Below are 24,069 nucleotides of genomic sequence, written 5' to 3' on the forward strand. Positions count from 1 at the left end.
GCATGAAATTGTCCAAAATGTCTTGGTATGAAGCTGAAGCATTAAGAGTTCCTTTCACTGGAACTAAGGGGCCGAGCCCAACCCCTGAAAAACAACACCTGAATTCAATGATTTGGAGGAGTGTCCCAAAACTTTTGGCAATATCGTGTGTAAGTCAGTTATGTTTATACAGTCATTTAGATATACATTTATATAGTTATATACAGTTTTGGTTTAGCAGTTATACATTTACACAATCATTTTGTTTCATATTTTTCAGTAACTAAAGTTATTATAATCATACAGTTATACAGATAATTGTGCTTTAAAGGTGTATCTTTTATACATTTATACAATTCTAATAGTTCAAGTATATTTAGTTAATTTCTAATGGGTTGGTTAGTAATCTAGTAAAACTTAAACAGGATGAATGCTGTAGAGAAAATTACTCCGTCTCTGTAGAGACCAGATGCATGTCCGAGTCTCTAAATGTTGATTGGTGTTGTGTTGGGCAGGATGGAGGCCCAGCTTTAAGTACTACAACATGTGGGTGTCTCTGGCTGGAGCTGTGCTGTGCTGTGTGGTTATGTTCGTCATCAACTGGTGGGCTGCGCTCCTGACCAACGTCATCGTCTTATCCCTCTACATCTACGTCAACTACAAGAAGCCAGGTCGGTCCAACTAGTTATTTTTCTCCACATTCATAACATCAGCAGGATAATGAAGCCTTTTTCCCTGTCCATATTTTCATTCATGTTTTATTTTGAATTTGTCATTCATTCATCAAAATCGCTGCTAAACTGTGTCAGATGTAGTAGGATATGCATACGTGAGTTTGTCCAGAAACCGGTTCTAATCATTTCTGACCTTTAGAAAGGATCTCTGAGCTTGAGCACAGGATTTTTCTCACAAACTGCATACTGATATTTCAGGCTGTTTTATTTTCTTCTCCTGGCTGATACGCACGTCATTGTGATCTGCTGCATCTCAGTGCAGCACCATGGCACTTTCTCTCACACACACACACACACACACACACACACACACACACATACACACACACACTGCAGTGGAGTTGATGTGCTATTTTTGGTTGTAGACGCAGCCAGGGGAAAAAAACAGAATCAGCTCATGTAGAGTATAGACTTCTAGGCATAGCATTTTGTGTAATTCGGGATGTATAAATAACTAAACGAAAGAAGAAATGAATGAATCTGTGAAGTGAATGAATAGAAAGAAATATGAAAAAATACACCCTTGCTGTCCACTTTATTAGGAACACCTGCACAGTTTTCTCATCAGCCAGTCATGTAGCGGCAGCGCAGTGCAGATGATCATGCAGATAGCAGGTCAAGATCTCTGATTTTAATGGCGTTGGGTGCCAGAAGGGCTGGTTTGAGCATTTCATAATCTGTATTTCATAAAATTCCTGTAAATTTCCCACCAAATGATCTCTAGATTTCACACGGAATGGTGCGAAAAACAAAAAAAGCATTGAGTGAGGGACAGCTCTGAGTTTGGAAACGCCTTGTTGATAAGAAATTCAGAAGGAAATGGCCAGATTTATTCGAGATGTCTGGAAGGATATAGTAACTCAAATAATTATTCTTTACCACAGGATTCTTATGAAGTGGACAGTGTATTAATCAGTAAAAAAAGAGAGAGAGAGAGAGTAGCTAACCCAAGAAAATGAATGAATATAAATTTATATGAATGAAGCAAACATGATATTTTTAAAATATCTTATCGCTTTGTTATATAGATATAATAAGATTTAATTAAGATCCAGTTAAATTTATGGTGATTTTAGATTTAAAAAAAAAGGTGAGCGAGGGTGAGGATATAATTTATATTATTGGTCATCTGTGATGCCCATTATCATTCAAACTGACCGATATGTCAAAATAATTTTTAAAAAATAACAATAATAGGTTAATATTAGAGAATAATCGAATAAGAAGGGTGGGTATTTATCGTAAAGGTCAGAAGAAGAAGAGGCAGAATGGATGAGGAATAATAATACGGTATTTCAGCTATAATTAACGTGTGTGTGTGTAATGGACAATTAAAACTGTGAGTCATGCCTAATAGTCACAGGCAGTAAATACATTTCTGTAGTGATCCTTGATCTCGTTTTAGATGGCTGCATTTCAGCGAAGTGTTCAGTAACAACCCACAAGTCTGAAAAACATTGTTTGGAAGAGAGATAAATGGTTTCATGCTAGATACTTTTGAAAGGCAATAATAAGTAGCAATATTTATAGTGTTTCTATGGTGAGAGAACAGTCTGGGCAGGTTTTTGAAACACTCCATAAGTGTGAGCGATGCCAACGCTTGCAGAGGTGCTGGAGTCTGCCCGGCGCAGAGGATAACAAGAGGAAGGGCAGGAGTTTGGCGCAGAGACTGTACCACCTGCTGTGGAAGTCAGCCTTCAGGGTCACCGGCATGCTGAGGCCGCAGATGCTGAGAAGTCCCATGTGGTGCACGTGTGTGTGTACACGTGTGGATTCAGAGTGCCAGTGTGTGCGTACGTGTGGTCTTGAGCAGTGAAAAGGTCATTTATGTGAAGCACACACGCGGCTAAATAAATGTCATTGTCCGATAATGGAGGAACAGGTGTCTTGGTTTCTAACAGGGTCAACAATAAATGTGTTCCATTTGCAGATGTGAACTGGGGCTCTTCCACTCAGGCGCTGACCTACCACCAGGCGCTCACACACAGCCTGCAGCTCTGCGGAGTCGCCGACCACGTGAAAACCTTCAGGTACGAAACAATGCCCATTTCACAATGTAGAGATTCTTGGTAAATGTAATCGAAAACCCGAGAACGTGATGTCATTTCCTGCTCCACTTAAATCACTGTTGCGCTAGTTCGTCGAGGTCCATTTCCTTTCTTGTTGCCTGATTAGTTTTTAATGAGCGCGAGGTTGCTTGCACATGTGCCGAGCTTTTCAGTGGTTGCAGGTGTGTAGTCAAGCTGCGGTCACTTTGTAGTTTGTTGTTTCTGGGCTTCACTACATTATTATCAACGTCCATTAGCCACTCTGGCTACTCTGTGTGTTTGTCACTGATAATAGGTTTAACTTTTGAATGACTTCCAGTGCTCAGTTTAATATTGTTCATGGAAGACATGGGGTTTTTGTTTGCTTTTGGCCACATAGTGCTTTGTGTTCTACATTATAGACAGTTTGCTGCATGTTTATACACACAAGAACACTGAATCCTGGGTAAAGAGAATTCTAACAGCATCGCATCTCAATGAGAAAGCCTCTTGGATCATCTGTAATACTCAGAGTGGACTGAAATCTTGAGGACTGTAGCATGATACTGATATCATAGAGGCCTTTTATTATTATTATTATTATTATTATTATTATACTAGTTTTGTTAATTAGGCTTAATCTGAATAAAGAATTGTTTGTGCTCAACTCCTCCCTGACTGGACAGGTAATCATGTAAGATTTATTCCTAAACATGTGAGTGTCTGAAGGTGAGATTTAATTCTTTCTCATTTCTTGCTTTAGTAAACTACACAGGCAAAGTGAACATTCACTTGTTATGCCTGGTCAGTGTATGGTGAACATTAACTAACCTGTCTAATATTGTGTTGGTCCCTCTTTTGCTGCCAAAACAGCCCTGACCCGTCCTGCACTGTGTATTCTGACCCCTTTCTATCAGAACCAGCATTAACTTCTTCAGCAATTTGATCAACAGTAGCTCGTCTGTTGGATCGGATCACACGGTCCAGCCTTCTCTCCCCACGTGCATCAATGAGCCTTGACCGTCCATGACCCTGTCACCGGTTCACCACTGTTCCTTCCTTGGACCACTTTTGATAGGTACTGACCACTGCAGACCGGGAACACCCCACATGAGCTGCAGTTTTGGAGATGCTCTGATCCAGTGGTCTAGCCATCACTATTTGGCCCTTCATCAAACTCCCTCAAATCCTTACACTTGTCCATTTTTCCTGCTTCTAACATCAACTTTGAGGACAAAATGTTGACTTGCTGCCTAATATATCCCACCCACTAACAGGTGCCATGATGAGATCATCAGTCTTATTCTCTTCACCTGTCACTGCTCACAGTGTTATACCTGATCGGTGTATGTACACATGGGTGACAGATTGAAGAAGAAAAACATCAGAACAGGTGGTGATGAGCGCTCTGTAACATGGCCGCCTTCCAGAAGTGTTGAAGGACTGAGAAAGAGACTGTACTCTGGTTTTATCCACAAAGAAGTGGATAACTCGGTCCACTGTAGCCAGAAGCCCGAGTCCTGCTTGGTTGGATATAATTAGAGACTCCTGATGTAAAGCCTCCTGTTCTCCTCTAGATGAATAGTTAAACTGGACGAACAGTTTAGATCAAGTATCACAGGACCTTTTATAATGTGGAGCAATAATCAAACTACTCACTATATGTACTTGGTCTAACCAGATTACATTTCCCCCAAGTTGATATTTCAACACGTATCAAACCTATTTTACTGTCAGAGATAACTCGAGGCACACTGATCACGTTCTGAATCCTGTGAGCTGTGCGAAAGCATTCCTTGTTATTTGAAAAGTTGAGGGAAAAAACACATTTTGGTGGATTAATGCAGAATGACTGTAATCTCATTAAGGTTAAGCCAGTGTTCAGCTAGCAGGCACTGTAGGAGCTGAAATGGAGGAAACTTTAACCAGCATGTGGCCTGTTAGTGTTCCCATGGCAATAAGTCTTGTGGAGGATTAGGGACCGTCTGATAATGCCACGATAATCAAACGAGTTACTCTTAGCCTTTGCTTAGACATAATCCTTTCTTCTTACAGTTTGCACTTTGAAGTACATTAATCTGAATTTCTCACATTCTCGTCCTCACAACAGAGATGATCTGCTGAGGTCATTTAAAGGTAAATGGTTTAATTGGTTCAAGGCAAGCGCATAGTGCTGCAACTTTATTGTAATGGTGTCTTGTCAGATTATTATTATTATTATTATTATTATTATTATTATCATTATTATTCCACCATGGGAGTGTGAATGGGTCAATTTCCACATTAAACAGACCGTAGTTTGCCAAATTTTGTTTGGTTTGACCCCCGGTCTAACACCAGCATCAGGCAAAAGTTTGAGTGAAGACACGTTTTGAGACATGTGTCCACGCTGGGTCTGATGAACATCATCCAGTGGGTTTTAGTATTCGGTTGAATTTCTCACTAAGGCATTATCACTAGCAAATGTCTGACAGAAATCAATAGTTTTGTTCGTACACTTGCATGTATGAAGCATTTGCTCTGTCTTCTTCTGACATCATGGCACATTGATGTAGCAGTAGCTAACAACAGTATGGAATGTGTCATCTACTGATCTGTTTCTCTGGAGCTTGCGTCCCAAGGCATTTGGATATCCAAGACATTTCCTGTACTAATACCACAAGGAGGAGCAAGCAGGAAATAAGGATCTATCTCTGGAATGCTTTTTATGTATTTGTACCAAACTTCGTGCCTATCTTGGGCATCATGCCCTAAAAGAAGATACTGTTACGGGATATTGAAAGGAACGGGAAGTGAAGCCATATCAAATATGCCTTTTATTGACACAAACCTTTCTGCTTTAAGAATCATGTCAACAACATTCCATGCCATCGAATGTTTTGGGATATTAATGCCAAACATGTGTTTTTCCGTCGCTCTGTGAAGCTGCCTGAGAACTTTGTCTTCGCAGTGAGGCCATATTTACTATTTATTTTTTTACACCAAGCACACCGCTTGATATGTGGTGTTAGGATAACGGAGACATTTCATGTCCACTAACGAGTAAATCGGTTTGGGCGTCCGAAGGAAAGCAGACTGGTTCCTGAGTTGCAGAAGAGAATAGTATACACCCTGCAAGTGAGAGATCACCGGTTTGGAATTCTGCTATTTGTGGCCACAAATCTAAGAGAGCCGAATTGGTCGTGCTTTCTCAGGGGAGGGATGCCTTTACTTTCTCTTCTATCAATCATAGCAACACTAGCAAACTGTTGGCATCTGAGAGCTTTGTGATGTTTAGCCACCATCCCTAGTTGGTAATTCTCATGTGATGGTGAAGAGCTAGCTCGCGGATGAAAATAACCACAAAACTGGGAGGAAATGAGGAAAAAATCCCTCTCATCAATGCTGAATGTTTTGATATGAAACTTGGTCTTTGACATCATTAAGGAACAGACAGAACTGTATGGCATCAGGATCATAAGACTACCATAGTATTGTGTCAGTCGTATTCGAATAAGAGATAAGTAGCTGTTTTAATTTCATTAGAAATTAGAATTAATGGAGTTATTTAGTGCTTCACGATGCAAGTCTTCAGTGACCGGAGGGCACGGATCAGCAGCAGGTCCTGATTGGGAAGTGCTTGGATCTGACCAGCTGGAGCTTGTGGCTATAATTTTGTTATTGGTATCAGAGGTTTAAGATAAAAGTATTCTAGTGAAAATACAATTTCTTTAAGGTTCACACATGCTCGTGAACGTGAATCTGTTTTGATTTCACAGGCCGCAGTGTTTGGTGATGACCGGCGCTCCTAACTCTCGGCCGGCTCTCCTCCATCTGGTCCATGCCTTCACCAAGAATGTTGGCCTGATGGTGTGTGGCCATGTGCGAATTGTAAGTTCCTGATCTTCCCATACTAAAACAAGATATTTAAAGTATTTTATTTATTTATTTATTTGATCTGCTGTATCAGACGTTCATGTTTTCAGATTCTAAATGTTTATTATTTTCCTATAGATTTTACATATGACACTTTTCACACAGTAGCTTGTTTGTACCTTTTGTAATAGTCCCACTCAGATCAATAAAGTTTCCATTATGCCAGCCTTGGGAACAGCAGTGATGTAAGAGTTAGACGTGAGAAGCACTTTACAGCCATTCTCCTGCCAGACCCTGCAGACCACATTAATCAAAAACACACTGTTTCCCCACAACTGGACCCAAAAGAGCAGTGCACCCTTCTGCTGGCTCGCACCACTCCATCTTCCATTACTAAACCAAACACTAGGCTATCTGTCCATTTTCCTGGCACTTATTCGGGACAAACAGGACTCAGGCAGTCATAAATGGACCACTGCATTTATTATTCTGCCCATTTCATGTCATGGGACCCCTCATAAACATTGGGTTCTGTTTAGTTTTGGTGATTTAATGCTGCTGAAAGCCCATGTGGTTTTGTGGGTCAGTCAGCAGAACAGAGTGAGCAGTGATGATGATGATGGTGTTTTTTTTAATGAGTTTTTCTGTTTCCTTATCATCAGAGCTCTCGAAGGCCCAACTTAAAGGAGCTGAACAATGACATGCTGCGCTACCAGCGCTGGCTTCTCAACAACTCCAAAGCTTTTTACACTCCTGTCATTGCCGAGGATCTCCGCCTGGGCACTCAGTACCTTCTACAGGTAAGAGGGAGGGTCACTTAGTCCAGTTTGCAGTTTTGCAGCTGAAGTTGTGTGTGAGGGAATCTCTGTGTTGTGTGTGAGAGAGTGTGTGTGACTGTGACTCTGTCTGTGTGTGTGACACGTTTTGTGTACGAGTGTGTGTGTGTCTGTATTTCTGTGTCTGTGTGTGAGACGTTCTGTGTATGAGTGTGTGTGTGTGTGTATTTCTGTGTGTCTTTGTGTGACTGTGTGTGTGTTGTAGCTCCATGCTGTTCTAGTTCTGTGCTAACATGACCCTGTGTGTTAGGCTGCTGGACTCGGGAGGCTGAAACCCAACACACTTGTGCTCGGCTTTAAGAACGACTGGAAGAACGCAGATATGAAAGAAACCGAGACTTACGTCAATATGATACAGTGAGTCAAGTCCCTTTCTCGTCCTACATAGAATTCCACAGGAAAAGACTAGTGGCAATGTGGAATCTGCACATCTGTTGATATATATGCAGCATATACATCTCATATACTATATTTATTATGCAAATAAAATAATTATAAAATCATCATTCTTTAATTAATAAAATAGTAGAATTGTTGGCAAATTGCTGTGGTGTAAGAGGTAACAGTGTAGAACAGAACCACTGTCGTTTTTGTGTTTCTCTTCAATCATAATGTTTTTGGTATGAAGCTCTCGATGCCATTTTGAAGGACTTTCTTTACAGCACCAGTGCATCATTAACCACTTCTAATGGAATGGATGATAACTATATAATAAAATGATAGAAGTACTCAAGAACCATCCAAGTGAGGAATCTACTAAAAGCTTAATACATACACTGATCAGGAATAACATTATGACCACCTGCCTATTGTTGTGTTGGTTTCCCTTTTGCTGCCAAAACAGCCCTGACCCAGTCGAGGCATGGACTCCACTAGATCCCTGAAGGTGTGCTGTGGGATCTGGCACCAAGATGTTAACAGCAGATCCTTTAAGTCCTGTAAGTTGTGAGGTGGAGCCTCCATGGAACGGACCTGTTTTTCCAGCACATCCCACAGATGCTGGATTGGATTGAGATCTGGGGAATTTGGAGGCCAAGTCAACACCTCAAACTGGTTGTTGTGATCATCAAACCATTCCTGAACCATTTCTGCTTTGTGGCACGGTGCATTATCCTGCTGAAAGAGACCACAGCCAACAGGGAATACCGTTTCCATGAAAGGGTGTACATGGTCTGTAACAATGCTTAGGTAGGTGGTACGTGTCAAAGTAACGTCCACATAGATGGCAGGATTCAAGGTTCCCAGCAGAACATTGCCAAAAGAATGACCCTGCCTCCGCCGGCTTGCCTTCTACCCCTAGTGCATCCTGGTGCCATGTGTTCCCCAGGTAAGCGACACAAACGCACCCGGCCATCCACGTGATGTAAAAGAAAACGTGACTCATCAGACCAGGCCACCCTCTTCCATTGCTCCGTGGCCCAGTTTTGATGCTCACGTGGCGATTGTTCACGCTTGGACCACTTTTGATAGATACTGACCACTGCAGACCGGGAACACCCCACAAGAGCTGCAGTTTTGGAGATGCTCTGATCCAGTGGTCTAGCCATCACAATTTGGTCCTTCATCAAACTCGCTCAAATCCTTACACTTGTCCATTTTTCCTGCTTCTAACATCAACTTTGAGGACGAGAATGATGAGGAGATCATCAGTCTTATTCACTTCACCTCTCACTGCTCACAGTGTTATACCTGATCGATGTATAACGTGTTTTTATTCATAGCTGATAATAAAGCAGGCTTTTTACAAGAATCCTCAAATGCGGTAGATCCCTTTTCAATCCCAGTCATGTCCATGCTCTGGCCCGTCCTTCAGCATAACATGTGCTCCTGCTCGTTTGTTTGCATGTGCAGCCGTAGTATTTAGGCTAATTGTTCCGACCTGGTGGAAAAGTACAGTTCGAACGGAAATGTGTGGTGAACCGATCTGATTTGATGTCCAACATCCTCCCACGAGACACTAACAATCGTTCTTCTGTGTGTTTTAGTGATGCTTTTGACTTCCAGTACGGTGTCGTCATTCTCCGGCTGAGAGAAGGCCTTGATATTTCCCATATTCAAGGCCAAGGTAAAGTTCAGCTCATACCATCTATTGTCATGTTTAGTGTTAGGTGTGAATAAATACTTTTCCAGTTGTAGTGCAGTTTTCAGCTCATTTCTTTTTACTGATTCTTATTAAAAACATAATATTTACCAAAAAATAAAGCTGCTTCTGTAACTACCAGCACACATGTTCTGCTCCAAAGAAGACTCTATTAAGAAGCCATGTGCACTGTGTAAACTTTAAAGCGGTGCGAATTGAAGCCGGCGTTTGTTTAAGTGAAAGAAAGTGAGCTTGTAATGAGATGGTTTACTTTTTTAACAGACTGTTTACCGTGTACGCCGAATTCCTTTTGTAATTGATTTGACCTCAGCGTCATGCACAGGAGCGTAAAATGTGATAATGCTTGTGTGCCTTAAAGACGATACCTCGGGCATGAAGGATGTGGTGGTGTCCATCGACCTGAGCAAAGACTCGGACGGAGACTCGTCCAAGCTCTCGTCCAAGACCACAAGCGTTCAGAACAGTCCAGCTGTCCAGAAAGGTTAGCCCTTTTTTTTTCTTCTTCTTCTTCTCCTTCTCTGAGTGAGGTTTTCCACATGCATTTCCTTTTTATTTATTTGGGGTTTTTTTTGTTCATTCTGTAGAATTCAGATGGCTGATGTATACATTTTTTGCCCCCAAGGGCTTTCTCACATCGATAACATTTTAGTACACCATGTCTTGGGCTCTTCACAGAGGAAGTGGTGTGTCCCAGACCCCCTGATCCTGACCGTCCAACTGGGACCATGTTCCAGTCACTAACACACACACACACATGTCCCCCACAGCTGGGTGACAAACAAACTGGTACCTCCTTCCCACAAATGGGAAGCAGTGAGGATGGGAAAACAGTGGAACTGCAGTATTTTCATGAGATGTCACGATAAGTCTTTGTAGCCAAATAAGCTGAGAAACGGTTATAAAGGGACCGATTTCCTGTTAGCTGTATGGTATGACCCCGAGTAAAGGCCAGGAGGAAGCGGGGGGAGGGGGTGTCGGCTGGGAAGCTAGTTCTTGTAAGGCAAATGAGCGCTTTAATGAGCACCATGTGAAAATTGTGTGGACTGACGGCTGTCTGTCAGCGCTTTGAGGATGAGACAGATTATATTTATTAAGCAGACAGACGGAGGGTCAGGGATCTGCTTCATTACTCTATACATCCATTTAGACTGGAGGAGGATCAGTAGCTGGAGGTAAGAGCTGCAGAGTGAATGTGAATGTTATAGTGAAGCAGGCCAGAGACTGCAGGGGTGTGTTCCTGATGGTGAGGTCACTACACACTTTACAGCTGACCAATCAGCAGCTCCGATTTACACTGTCTCTCTCTCTCTCTCTCTCTCTCACTCTCGCACACACACACACACACACACTGCAGAAACACTGCCTCTTCATGTCCTCATTTCTGCTGATTTTACATTTTCCTCACCTTTCTCCTGATTCTCTTTCTTCTGCTTCTGCATTTCTGAAACTCTCTATCTTTATCCCACACTCTCCTTTTCCTTTTCTTTCTTTCTTTCTTTCTTTCTTTCTTTCTTTCTTTCTTTCTTTCTTTCTTTCTTTCTTTCTTTCTTTCTTTCTTTCTTTCTTTCTTTCTTTCTTTCTTTCTTTCTTTCTTTCTTTCTTTCTTTCTCTCTCTCTTTCTTTCTTTCTTTCTCTCTTTCTCTCTTTCGTTCTCTTTCTTTCTTTCTTTCTTTCTTTCTCGCTTTCTTTCTCGCTTTCTTTCTTTCTTTCTCGCTTTCTTTCTCGCTTTCTTTCTTTCTTTCTTTTCTAGCTCTGTGTATTTTCTCCAAATCTTCTTGTATTAATAGATCACACGTCCCTGCAGCAGTTATGATGGTAGTTTCTGTATTTTTGAGTGTTGATCTGTGTGTTTATGTACGTGATCATCATGTAAGCTGTATACAGGCACGGGCAGGTGAAAGTCTGGTCAGTGAAGGTAAACTGACCTGAGGAGCCAGCTTTACTATAGAAATTCTACAGCGCTATAATAATCACACATGAATGACCGGGTCATGAACCCTACAGTGATAGCGCATGTACAGTGCAGGAGTTCCAGACCTCAGGACCTGGGCCCAGCTCCCGTCTCACACACCAGGTGGTTTTGGATCTTCTGAGTGTGTGTGTGTGTTTTAGAGCTGGATTTCTCTGAATCATCTTCACTACAGCTGAACTATCCACGTCTCCTCACTGTCACTGAACTCTGGAATTCACCGAACTGACGCAGAAGACATTTTTTTCCCTGAAACCTTGGAGTTCAGGGATCTTAAAATCTTCCAGGTTCATTCCTGAGAATTTCATCTGCTAAAGAAAGAGATTTGAGATATGACTTTGAGATTATGACTCAGAATTATACCTGAATTCTTAGGAGGCTTATTATTCGTCTCTCCCTCCCTCTCTGTCTCTCTCTCTGTCTCTGTGTGTGTGTGTGTGTGTGTGTGTGGTGTTACAGCACTCCTGTCAGTTGTGTTTGTAAAAACGATGTGCATCATGTTGATCTGATTTTTATATGCTTTTATCTCTACAGAGATTAGCCAGCTTTCATTTGGAATGTGGTGTTAACAGAACAGACGTCTCATTGTACCTCACTGTTGACGCATGTGTTTCCCATCACGACAGCAGCAAACATTAAACCTCCTCTGCTCTGTTTTCTCCCCTCCTCTCTTCCCCCCTCTCCCTCTTTTGTTTTTGCACTTTATCCAGAAGATGATGAGGATGGCAAAGCTCCGACACAGCCCCTGTTGAGAAAAGGCAGGCAGTGCATCTTGGGTTTTGTTAACTCTCTTTCTCTCTTATAGCTATTCGTATCTCCTCTGCCTAGTTGACTGTCAGAATAACTCTTCTCTTTCTTCAGTCTTGTTGGGTTTTTTTTCCTCCCCCTCCTCCTCTGCTGGCTTCTATTCCTGTACAGCACCATGTTCTCCGTCATAGTTGGGAAATCCGTCTCTCTCTCTCTCTCTCTCCCTGTGTGTCTTCTAATACAGCATCTTTCTTTCTCTCCTGGATTTCCTTCTGCTGCATCTTGCTGCTAAATCAATTAACATAGAAAATTCTCTGCAAAACTCTTGTGCTTCGAATGTGATGATGCGCTGTGACTGACACTAGCTTCTTAATGGCAGTGTGCGCTGTATTTAGTGGAGATGAGCATAGTGTGTGTGTGTGTGTGTAACTGGGCTCGAAGCTCTCTTCAGGGACTTCATTATTCTGTGATTGTAGTGCCTCGAGATAAAACCTTCTGCATTTTCCTCTCTTCCTCTTTTCTGTTTTGATAATGCATCACCCTGCAGTCAGATGTAAAAAAGGAAGTGTGTGTTGCTTCTTTACTGCTGGAGTGTGTTGCTGAGTTTTGCATGTGCTTTGTGTGAATTTTTAGATAAAGCGAGTCCCACCGCACCCCTGAACGTGGATGACCAGAAACTGCTGGAGGCCAGTCAGCAGTTCCAGAAGAAGCAGGGAAAAGGAACGGTGGACGTCTGGTGGCTGTTCGACGATGGTGGTGCGTCACAGCTCTCGAACACGATCCTAACTTGGATTAAAATTCATTTTCAAACAGGTTTAAACAGCGAGCTAAGCTGTGCTGCTTTTGCTTTTTCGCAGGTCTCACGCTGCTCATCCCGTACCTGCTCACCAACAAGAAGAAGTGGAAGGACTGTAAGATCCGTGTGTTTATCGGGGGAAAGATCAACAGGATCGATCACGACCGCAGATCGTCAGTATCTTATTGCCTTTTTCAAGTCATCTGAAAGCTGCGAATGCAATAAAATGTATTTTTCTTTGTTCGGAAGACTTCTGGCCTCATGAGCACTTTTATGCCCACTATATGAGGTGCCATCATGTACACTGAACATGTGCACCTTTTTTGCTCCAACTTTCCTGCCTTTTCAGCTAAAGCAGAAGTGAGAGCAAAAACAAATGAACATTCACCCAGCCGAAATTCATTGAAGGGGGAAGAGTATGAGATGAAAAACATGAACGTTTGCTTCTGGCAGTGAAAACTTTCACTTCCTGGTGACTTTTTTTTTTTTGGAAGTGAACAAGCCTCAGTTTTGTAAGCTAATAGATAGCAAGTGGGAGGGGCTGTGGTATCATTGATTGATTGGTAAAAAAAAAAAAAAAATGGTGATTATTAAATGATTAGCAAATAATGAACCTTTTCACATTTTGGATTTGAACATCGGAGTTCACGCCTAAGACGTAGCACTCAAAAGTACGCAAAAATCACATCATCTCTCTCCACACCCCCGAAATGAATAGCCGATCGAGGAACGAATTAGTTTCCTCCCATTTTCCTCGTATCCGAATTTACTGTAGAAATCAGTAGAAATTCAATAGAAAGTTCAGTAACGTTGAAATTAAATCCATGAATGTTTTGCCTCTTGCTTGTTTTGCCATTTAGACGAGTGTACATCAGTTAATTATTCCTTAGCAAAAACTATAGATTTTTGGGTTAAATGGCTGATCTAACAGTGTAACAGAGTTCACACTGTGCATATAAACAGGGTTTTATTCTAATCAGCAGGCGCTTGAGGAAAGAGTCCCAAGTTTCCGTGCACACTTTCGGATTAAATTCTGTACAGAACTGTTCTTGAATAGTAGGGACCTTTCCTCCGTTCTTCCTACAGCTTAAATAAAATAGCTGGTTATTACCGTAAATCCCTGCGTGTGTGTGTATGTGTGTATATATATATATACACGTACACACACACAGTTTCTACACGCTGGTTTGTAAAAGACTGTAACCACGCGGTAGTCCTCAACGAAGCTGGCAGGTCTGGGTTTTGTGCTAAAATAGTTTTGTTTATATTTCTCTCAGCCTGCTAGGATTATTTTATTCACAATGCTCAGGGCAGATTAATGATCCTCCAGACTGAGCGTGAACTAAAGCACATTAAAATGTTACCATGATTCTCTTTGGATCAAAACAGTTTACACGACGCGCGTCTGCTTTTATTACTTGCTATCAGTCCGCTTTTTGCGTGTGTGTGTGTCGAAGAGTGCTCTGAACCCACATGGCGGCTTTGTCCAACACAAATGTTTCCCATTGTCCTCTGCAGCTGCTTGCTGCTCCTTTGTTTGCTAAATTTAGCGATGTGCCGGCGCTCGCTCCTTTCACAGCGTGCCGGGTGAAACGTAGAGGCTGCTCGCTTCCAATGAACTGCGTGCTGTATATAAAACCCTAATTGTCTGCCTCTGATTGTTGTTTTTTTTTTTATTTTATTTTACATTACATTAAGTGGCTGATCAAATGCAGTTGAACCGGGTGACTATTTAATTTGTTCCTTCAAAGACACTGGTGAATGGTTAATATTTTATAGTGCATTGGTGGATGTGATGGGGTTAGACTGATGGAAAAGGAGTTGGAAAGCATCACTCAATGGATTTCTGGCATCACATGAGAACGCAGCAGAGTGCTATTCATTTTATAAACGTCCATTTCAGTTCATGGTTTCAACAACTGGCCTGTCTTGCAGAGCCACTGGTTTCTGAGATCTTTTATTTTTTTTTTGAGTCGTCATTCATTCTGAAAATTAAACCTGCCATGATATCTCCATTACTTAGAGTCAGAATATGAACGCCTCCAGCTTCGTCAAAGTTCACCATGTTACTTTATCCAGCTGTTTTGTTTTGTTTTTTTCCCCTCTTTTATTCATGTCCTAAGGAAATTGCTCTCCAGGGAGAGTCCTACAGCTGAGCTCTCCCAAATCTACAGATATTTTTAACTAATACGGATTTCAGGCCATCACATTCTTTATTTTAAGGCTTGTGTATTATATTGCATCAGAGTGTTTTTCTAGGTGTTTAGTTAACCTGCTTTTGTGCTTTTCTTTGTTCAGGATGGCTACACTGCTCAGCAAGTTCAGGATAGATTTCTCTGATATCACAGTCCTTGGAGACATCAACACAAAACCCAAGGCTGAGAGGTAAGACCACAGCTACCTGTCTTCATTTGTGATTATGCACACATATGGTGAGACTCTCACGACTCAACCCTAAATGGCTTTACCGTTTGGTGGGAAAAATACCAATAGGCTTTTTGAATTATTAATGTATAATTATTTTTGCTGCTAACTGGCTGTCTCTAACTCTACACTATATTGCCAAATGTTTTGAGACATCTACCTTTACCTGCACATGAATGTAATATGGAGTTGCCCCGCCCTTTGCAGCTATAACAGCTTCAACTCTTCTGGGAAGGCTTTCCACAAGGTTTAGGAGTGTGTTTATATTTAGGAATTTTTGACCATTCCTCTAGAAGTGCATTTGTGAGGTCAGGCACTGATGTTGGACGAGAAGGTCTGGCTCACAGTCTCCACTCTAATTCATCCCAAAGGTGTTCTATGGGGTTGAGGTCAGGACTCTGTGAAGTTCCTCCACACCAAACTCACTCATCCATGTCTTTATGGACCTTGCTTTGGTCACTGGTGTGCAGTCATGTTGGAACAGGAAGGGGTCATCCCCAAAACTGTTCCCACAAAGAGCATGAAATTGTCCAAAATTTGGTATGAAGCTGAAGCATTAAGAGTTCTTTTCTCTGGAACTAAGGGGCCGAGCCCAACCCCTGAAAAACAACACCTGAACTCAATGATTTGGAGAGGTGTCCCAAAACTTTTGGCAATATAGTGTACTTAGCTTAGGTAATAATAAGTTAATATGTATTTAACACTCCGGTTATCCTCAAATTTACAAACATGTTTTGCCCTTGGGGTCAGTTTCACCCCAGCAATGTAAACCAAGACTGCTCCTAAAGCAGGACCCGAAAGCAGAGGGATGTTCTTGAGGATTATAAAACAGATTGTTATAGTGACCTCAATATAATCCAGAAGCAGATAAATGTATTTTTATACGTTTTATACGGCTACAACAGCCTGGAACAGCCAAGGAACACTGATGCCACAGAATATGTACAGGACACTGAAAACATTGTTATATTATCATGATCAGTTTATGTTTACCTGGTTGTCCCTAATAAATTAGGAAAAGTTTTCCTTAATTATGAAGCAAAACATATCTAGAGGCAATTTTCGGGGGAAGTGGTGGTTCAAGTGGTTAAGGCTCTGGGTTGTTGATCAGAAGGATTCAAGCCCCAGTACCACCAAGCTTGGGCAACTGAGCAAGGTTCTTAACTCTCCCTGCTCCAGGGGCACTGTATTATAGCTCCTGCATTCTGACCCAGACTTCCTCAGCTGGGATATGTGAAGAGAAGAATTCCACTCTGCTGTAATGTATGTGAGGTGATGATAAAGGCTCCTTGCCCTCAGTTCTTCTTCTTCTTCTTCTTGTTAAACATTGAATGGAGTCAATTTGACCCCAAGGGATAACAGGAGGGTTAATAAGTAATATGTATTAGTAGCCATCATTCTAAATGAGCACTAAAATGAAAGGGTATGTCTTTACCTCACCTCTCTGGTATGCAAACACTTCTTTCCTGAAACATCTTAACACCCGCGTCCACATTAATAAGGAGGTTGCCCGTGTGTGTTCGAGACAGTTCCTGTGAATTTCAGCCCACTCTTCCTCTCTCTGGATGCAGTTCAACTAGAGTTCATAGACAACCAGATTAGAGTTTCACTTGATGTTCTGAATAATGCTGAATAACACACATTCAGCCCTGGAACATGGGAACGTCAGGGTTGTGTTCTGTTTGGTCGTGAGGCAAAAACACTGAAGGCACTGTCCAGTACATTGCTGCTTTTGGTGCATGTGACTTTGTGAAGTTCATTTAATAACCTTATATTACATTAAACCCAATCTCAAGGTAAAAGACAACACAGTGGTCTTTGGATGTCCGACTGTAAATTAACATTATAATGAAGCCAGAAGCCGTGTTCATTTCTTTCTTGGTTTCTTGAACCGGTTGTTTGGAATAGATTGATTAATAACTTGTTTTAGATATCATTAAATTTATTAGTTACCCTAATTGTTTTGTCTTTATTTAAAGCAGCACTTGAGATGCTGGGTGAGATTTAATCTACTACTCTGTGTTAAAACGATCAGAACCTTTAGTTTTAATGAGAGAACATGATTACATTGCATTTTTATTTTTAGTAATGTGAAAAAGAAGCTGGTTTCTCATGTACTGCAAAGTGACCTGAAACAAACATATCAGCTATACACACCGATCAGCCATAACATTCTGAGCACTGACCGGTGAAGTGAATAACACTGATTATCCAAATTGTGCCAAATTGTGATGGCTAGACCACTGGATCAGAGCATCTCCAAAACTGCAGCTCTTGTGGGGTGTTCCCGGTCTGCAGTGGTCAGTATCGATCAAAAGTGGTCCAAGGAAGGAACAGTGGTGAATCGGTGACAGGGTCATGGGCAGTCAAGGGTCACTGATGCACGTGGGGAGAGAAGGCTGGCCCGTGTGATCCGATCCAACAGACGAGCTCAAATTGCTGAAGAAGTTAATGCTGGTTCTGATAGAAAGGGGTCAGAATACACAGTGCAGGACGGGTCAGGGCTGTTTTGGCAGCAAAAGTAGGACCAACACAATATTAGGCAGGTGGTCATAATGTTATGCCTGGTCAGTGTATATATGGTTAATTATAGTTTTACAGAAATAACACAGCGTGTTTGTGTATTTTTGCAGATTGGAAGACTTTTCCCAAATGATCGAGCCCTATAAGCTGAGAGAGGACGACATGGAGCAGGAGGCAGCGGAGAAGCTGAAGGCCGAAGAACCCTGGAGAATCACAGATAATGAGCTGGAGCTTTACAAGGCCAAGGTGAGGATGAAACCACAACCTCCACCAACACACACACACACACACACACACACACAGCACACAGCACACTCACTCACACGTTTTTAATAAAACCTGTGTTTCATTAACTGTAGTTTGTATTGTCATCTGAGAGGCCTATCAGGTTTCCTAGCTAGATGGAGATGACCTGAAATAAGAACAGCATTGTAATTATACTCATTGTATGCAGCTGGGTTGTACACAGGGACGTTATGTTAATTTGAGTAAGAGGAGCCACTATTTACTATATAAATAACTGCAAGGATGTCTGTACCCAGTTTGTAACATAACACCAGTGTTTCATACTAACCCTCATGTGTGTTTGTTTGCTTTGTAGAGTAATCGTCAAATCAGACTGAATGAGCTATTGAAGGAGCACTCGAGCACAGCCAACCTTATCGTCATGTAAGTAGAGCTAACTTCATCAACAATTAATTTTAAAAAAACGTGTATAAGGCAGGTCTACATCATTACGAGCCATTAATGTTGCACTGTGTCCTGAGATAATAATCTTAATCGTAAGCCAAACATAATGCCCCTTAGGGCTTCAAATGTTTCACCCTCTTATGAGAGAATCTGTTCAGCTCTATCAGTTCTATCAGTATCTAATCAGTTATATATTTTTTTAATTGAAAACATCCGTGAGCGCAGAACTCTTAACTCGCTGGAAGAGGCGGCACTAATGTTGTACTATTCAGCTTTTCATTCCCGTAGTATTCACATGGCTAATAAACACATTTCTCACTAAAATAAATAAAAGTGATGCTTCTTGGCAACTGGTCAGTCACTTCAGAGTGGTGACCAGTGTGTTTAAGTCCATCAGTACGCCATTACATCCAGTGAGAAAACCTACAACACTATGCGGTAGTGCAAAACGCTGAAAACCATATGAACATCGGCCATTTTCTTTCCCTCCCTCCACCGACCACAAAGACATTCACCAATAAGCCATAACCTTCTGAGCACTGACCGGTGAAGTGAATAAGACGATCATCTTAAGATGATCTCCTCATCATGGCACCTGTTAGTGGGTGGGATATATTAGGCAGCAAGTGAACATTTTGTCCTCAAAGTTGATGTGTTAGAAGCAGGAAAAATGGACAAGCGTAAGGATTTGAGTGAGTTTGATGAAGGGACATATTGTGATGGCTAGACCACTGGATCAGAGCATCTCCAAAACTGCAGCTCTTGTGGGGTGTTCCCGGTCTGCAGTGGTCAGTATCTATCAAAAGTATACTTTTAGCAGCTTACAGGACTTAAAGGATCTGCTGCTAACATCTTGGTGCCAGATACCACTTTCAGGCATCTAGTGGAGTCCATGCCTCGATGGGTCAGGGCTGTTTTGGCAGCAACACAATATTAGGCAGGTGGTCATAATGTTATGCCTGATTGGTGTAACAGCACTTTGATTTCAGTTTTGTTTTACTGGACACCTCTGGTCTCTCCAGCTCCCACCACAGACATGTTGATCGTCTGTCTGTCCGTAAGATGCATGATTATATAAATCGAGTGGTTGGTGGTCATGGGTTAGTGATTAAGGCTCAGGGCTAAAGATCGGAAGTTTAAGAATTTATTTCCCATCACTGGCAAGCTAGCACTTTTGGGTCTTTAAAAATAAATAAATAAAACAGTTTTGATGAATAAACACACTTTTAGGGGTAATCTTTTTAAGATCAGTCAACTATATGCATATGTCACCTTTGCCTGGTCGTATTATGTAACTGACACCAAATGCTCTCTCTTTGTCTCACAGGAGTATGCCCTTGGCCAGAAAAGGGGCGGTGTCCAGTGCCCTGTACATGTCCTGGTTGGACACGCTGTCCAAGGACCTCCCTCCTATTCTATTGGTTCGCGGCAACCATCAGAGCGTCCTTACGTTCTACTCTTAAACCATTTGATTATCACTGATCCTGTAAAGCACACCTTGATGATATGCTGACACTTAACACAAATGTGCACACACCAACACAAAGAAGGTAGATTACCTGGAACTGTCAGGTAATGAGTGCGATGGACAAGTGGACGATACAGAGACTGACAGCATCTTTGGCAAGGTCTTCATTTTTGTAGCTCAGTGATGTCCGACACTGAGAAATTACACGGAGACCGGGAACGAGAAGTGCTTTATCCAGGCATCGGAAAACAAGATGAGAACCTGTTGGATGATTTAAGGTCACAGTTTCTTTGGCTCACAGATATCTGAGCGTGAAGTACATATTGTTCTGATCACCATTAGCATCATTAGAAACATCATAATAAATTGTGTGTATATATATATATATATATATATATATATATATATATATATATATATATATATATATATATATATATATATATATAATATTATTAATTTTACTTTTTTGCTTTTTGATCAGCAATAATCACCCTTTGTTCCTTTTTCCTTACTTGGGAGAAAACCATGCAGAATGCTTTGCAACACCTTTTACAGCCTTATAGATGTGCCTTCCAGTTCAATCAGATTAGATTATTAAACTTTGCCCTGATGTGTGTTCACGTTAAAATGCAAGTATCTTTCAGATTGGGTATTTAAAATTTATTTATTTTATTTTTTTTTGATGCTGGTGTAATAGCATTAGCATCGGTTTCCACTCCTTATATTAAAAAAAAAAAAAATTCTTTTTTTTCCTCTTTCTGGAAAGGTTTATTTTTCTCCAGTTGCCTTTTTCTTCTTCTTCTTCTTTTTTTTTCTTCTTCTTTCTTTCTTTTTCATATTTCAGGTCTTCCTTTAAACTGTGAACGGGTTTTTAGTGTTCCCAGCGTAGTACCCTCCGCTAACCCTGGATGTGAATTGAAATGTGTGGTTGTAGGGCACTCGAACCTTAACACTGTAGAACTTGATCCCTCAAGGGTAGAGAAAGAACAGCTTATGGCTTTAAGACGACAGGTTCTTGTCTGAAAGAAAGTTGTTCCAAATAAGCGGGACATCAAAGCTGCTAACAAGTGATGGACACAGAACAATCAACCAAATAAGATGTGTAACCTCTCTGAACATGCATTTACCTAATTCCACAATTCTTCAGGTTCTGCTACAGAGGATAACTTTGCCTTAAAAAGCAGAAGTGATGATTGTTAACTTCTATCTTATAAGCCATACTGGCTGGTTGATTGATTGATTAGTGGGTAAATGCAGTTGTAGACAGATCAATAGATGCATAAAAATGTGTAATGTCAGTTGTCTTTTTTTTTTTCTTTCCCTTAATCTGTGTTAATTTTGTCTTAAAATTGACCCTCCCTCTCCTCCCCAATAAAGTGGGCCATGTTTTTTCATACAGTCCAGACAAAGTAAGGCTTTTTAAGCGTCTCACATCAATAAGTCTTGTTATTACCTGGACATAAATCAACTCTCCTCTCTATCTCAGTTACAGTGTAAAGTAATGGACTGTTAGAGCATCCTGTTGTTTTTGAGTTATATTAGCGTCATAATTTAGGAGCTTCCCTGCCTCGTACGGTCGTGTGCAGTCTGTTTTCGAAGCCATGCTAGAGTTTTCAGAATGTATTGAAAAGTTGACGGAGATGACGAGAATGTTATTCCTCATGACGTTGAGTGTAATTTAAAAAATAAAAATCCCAACTCAGGATTGGAGCCCCGCCCCACTCCCCAAAACTCCTCCCCTCAATTACTTGCAGTGATTTTTACCATTTATTGTTTATTGTCGATGATTGTCATTGTTTGTCAACAGGACCAGGGAAGATTGAGATGGAGGATGTGAATTCTGTGATCAGAGTTTTGGCTAGTGGGGTATTTTTTTTTTTAAATAAAAGAACTGGGAAGAAATTGCCTTAGGATGAACTCCGAGAACAAACTAATGATAACGATTTACACGCATACCGTTTTGCCTCCTTCCTGTAGTCTTCATTAAATGTGAGGCTTTAAAATGTCATTTGAATGTAAACACTAATGCTGAAAGGACGAGCGGTTCTGTTTTCTGTCCACACATTTTTTGCAAAGTATTTATCCCCCCTTCAGCTTTTCTCTACAGAGCCACAAGACATGCTTAATGGTGTGATGTTGATTTGTTAGGTACTTTGTACTATAAACGCACAACTTCATCTTGAACAACGTGTGTTCATCACCCATCGCCATGTGAGAAGTTTGCCATGCACAATTGAATATACTCATATTTATAACTCTCTCTCTCTCTCTCTATATATATATATATACTCTAGTGTGTAAACAGAATTTGTATTTAGTGCGTGTGACACGTGTACAATGTACCAATCACCTACTGTGTGTTTGTACATAAGTGTGATAAATGTATAGCTGTGGCAGTAGAGGCTACTGTACTGTGGGATAAATGGGGCACTTCATATGTGCCTTTCACAGCTGTTGTGTGCTAGACCTTCCAGATCAACTCCGTGTGTGTGTCCCCAAGTTGCTGCATTTCTATCAACCTACTGGTCCATGTGTAGCCAAAGCCCAGTTCTTCTCACTCCAACAGAGCTGGGAGCCATGACAAATGATGAAAAGCAGGAAGGTGCGCTCCTGCGTGTAGCTCCCGAGTCTAGTTCACACTGTATTTCTGTACTAACTTGTAAATACATTCTAGCCTGACCCGATAAATTAAGGGAGTGGAATAATAATAATAATGACAAAAAAAAAAAAAAAAAATTAATCTGGAGATATTTATTTTTAGTTTAGATTTCTCCTTTTTTTGTTATAAATTAATTGCATGTTGATTTTTCTTTTCTCTCTCTTGATTTTTTGATTACTTTTAAAACTTTGTTCTTCCTTTTTGTCTCAATATTTCTATCTTTTATATGCCTTTTAATGAAGAGCTTGGGCACGTCGTTGAGTGGGATGGATCTAATGGATCTTAGATGGAAGAGTAATGTTTTGTACTGTTAATTGTCACAAATGATTTTTCTAACATTTTAACATTTAAGGTTACCAATACTTTGTACATCTTTATTGCAATAAATAAAAAAAATCGAATGTAAACTCTAAAACAGGTCTGTCGCTGGTGTTTGTTGTTTGTCGGTGGATCAACACTGCCACCAGGTGTTCGAGAGGGACGCAAACAGGGACACTCGCTCAGTGGGAGCTTGGGGATTAAGGAGAGAGTGCTGCTCTTGTGGGTTTAAGTCCAAGTGGCTTGTTTTTCTGGCCCACAAACATGAGACCATGAGATATGAGCTGGGTTAATGACCGAATAAACTTTCATAGGACTTGCTCAGAATGGAGGAATGTAACAATAAAACAAAACAATTTAAACATTTTATTTATAAGTGTACTAAATGTTAGTTATTAATTTTGATTTTCTATAAATAGTGATAAATTCCTAAGTTACTGAGCGTAAAGGGATCTACTAGAGGAAATGGACTGAGCGAGTGAATGTCACTTTATATCCAAGTAGCCTTTTGCAGCCCATCTCAAATTTTAGCCTGATAATGATAACATTAACAAAAGGAAAGACGTGTTCGCAGATTTCCTCACACTTCCACTCAAACGTGATGCTTATATCTTTATATAAGAGTATTCATTATGTGCACAGCTTCTAAACAATAAGAAAATATTTTTAGTGAACTTTTAGTGAATTTCCCTGCTTTGAATATAATTTAAATTGCAGATACACATTTATGGAAAATTGGTTTCTGTATCAAAAACAATCCTGGACACTACTGCACTAAATTCTACACTTAATCCAAAGTGTATATAATATAGTGTAGTGGTAAATACAATTCATGTTGTTCAAGCTTTATTTCTGTTTTGGTCTTGTTCGTGCATAATGCCTTCTGTCTTATTCACTATATTGCCAAAAGTTTTGGGACACCCCTCCAAATCATTGAGTT

At 40.8% G+C, this 24,069-nt stretch overlaps 1 protein-coding gene across 3 annotated transcripts in view; it reads left to right on the forward strand.

Moving 5' to 3' along the window:
* slc12a2 (solute carrier family 12 member 2) overlaps positions 1–23,226 on the forward strand; it is a 66,052-nt gene extending 42,826 nt beyond the window's left edge. Inside the window, exons 14-27 of one of the 3 annotated variants that reach the window (XM_058412638.1) lie at positions 495–650; positions 2,644–2,743; positions 6,499–6,610; positions 7,258–7,395; positions 7,682–7,788; positions 9,417–9,496; positions 9,891–10,013; positions 12,212–12,259; positions 12,882–13,004; positions 13,106–13,217; positions 15,343–15,429; positions 18,102–18,237; positions 18,593–18,660; positions 20,009–23,226. In XM_058412638.1, the coding sequence (XP_058268621.1) occupies positions 495–650; positions 2,644–2,743; positions 6,499–6,610; positions 7,258–7,395; positions 7,682–7,788; positions 9,417–9,496; positions 9,891–10,013; positions 12,212–12,259; positions 12,882–13,004; positions 13,106–13,217; positions 15,343–15,429; positions 18,102–18,237; positions 18,593–18,660; positions 20,009–20,144 (1,526 nt within the window). In that variant the 3' untranslated portion in view covers positions 20,145–23,226. The remainder of the gene's footprint in view (positions 1–494; positions 651–2,643; positions 2,744–6,498; positions 6,611–7,257; positions 7,396–7,681; positions 7,789–9,416; positions 9,497–9,890; positions 10,014–12,211; positions 12,260–12,881; positions 13,005–13,105; positions 13,218–15,342; positions 15,430–18,101; positions 18,238–18,592; positions 18,661–20,008) is intronic. The other 2 variants (XM_058412639.1, XM_058412641.1) reach the window with 2 other exon arrangements.
* Positions 23,227–24,069: the final 843 nt, after the last annotated feature.

Source organism: Hemibagrus wyckioides, linkage group LG16, assembly GCF_019097595.1.
Source record: "Hemibagrus wyckioides isolate EC202008001 linkage group LG16, SWU_Hwy_1.0, whole genome shotgun sequence".
Classification (NCBI taxonomy): Eukaryota; Metazoa; Chordata; class Actinopteri; order Siluriformes; family Bagridae; genus Hemibagrus; species Hemibagrus wyckioides.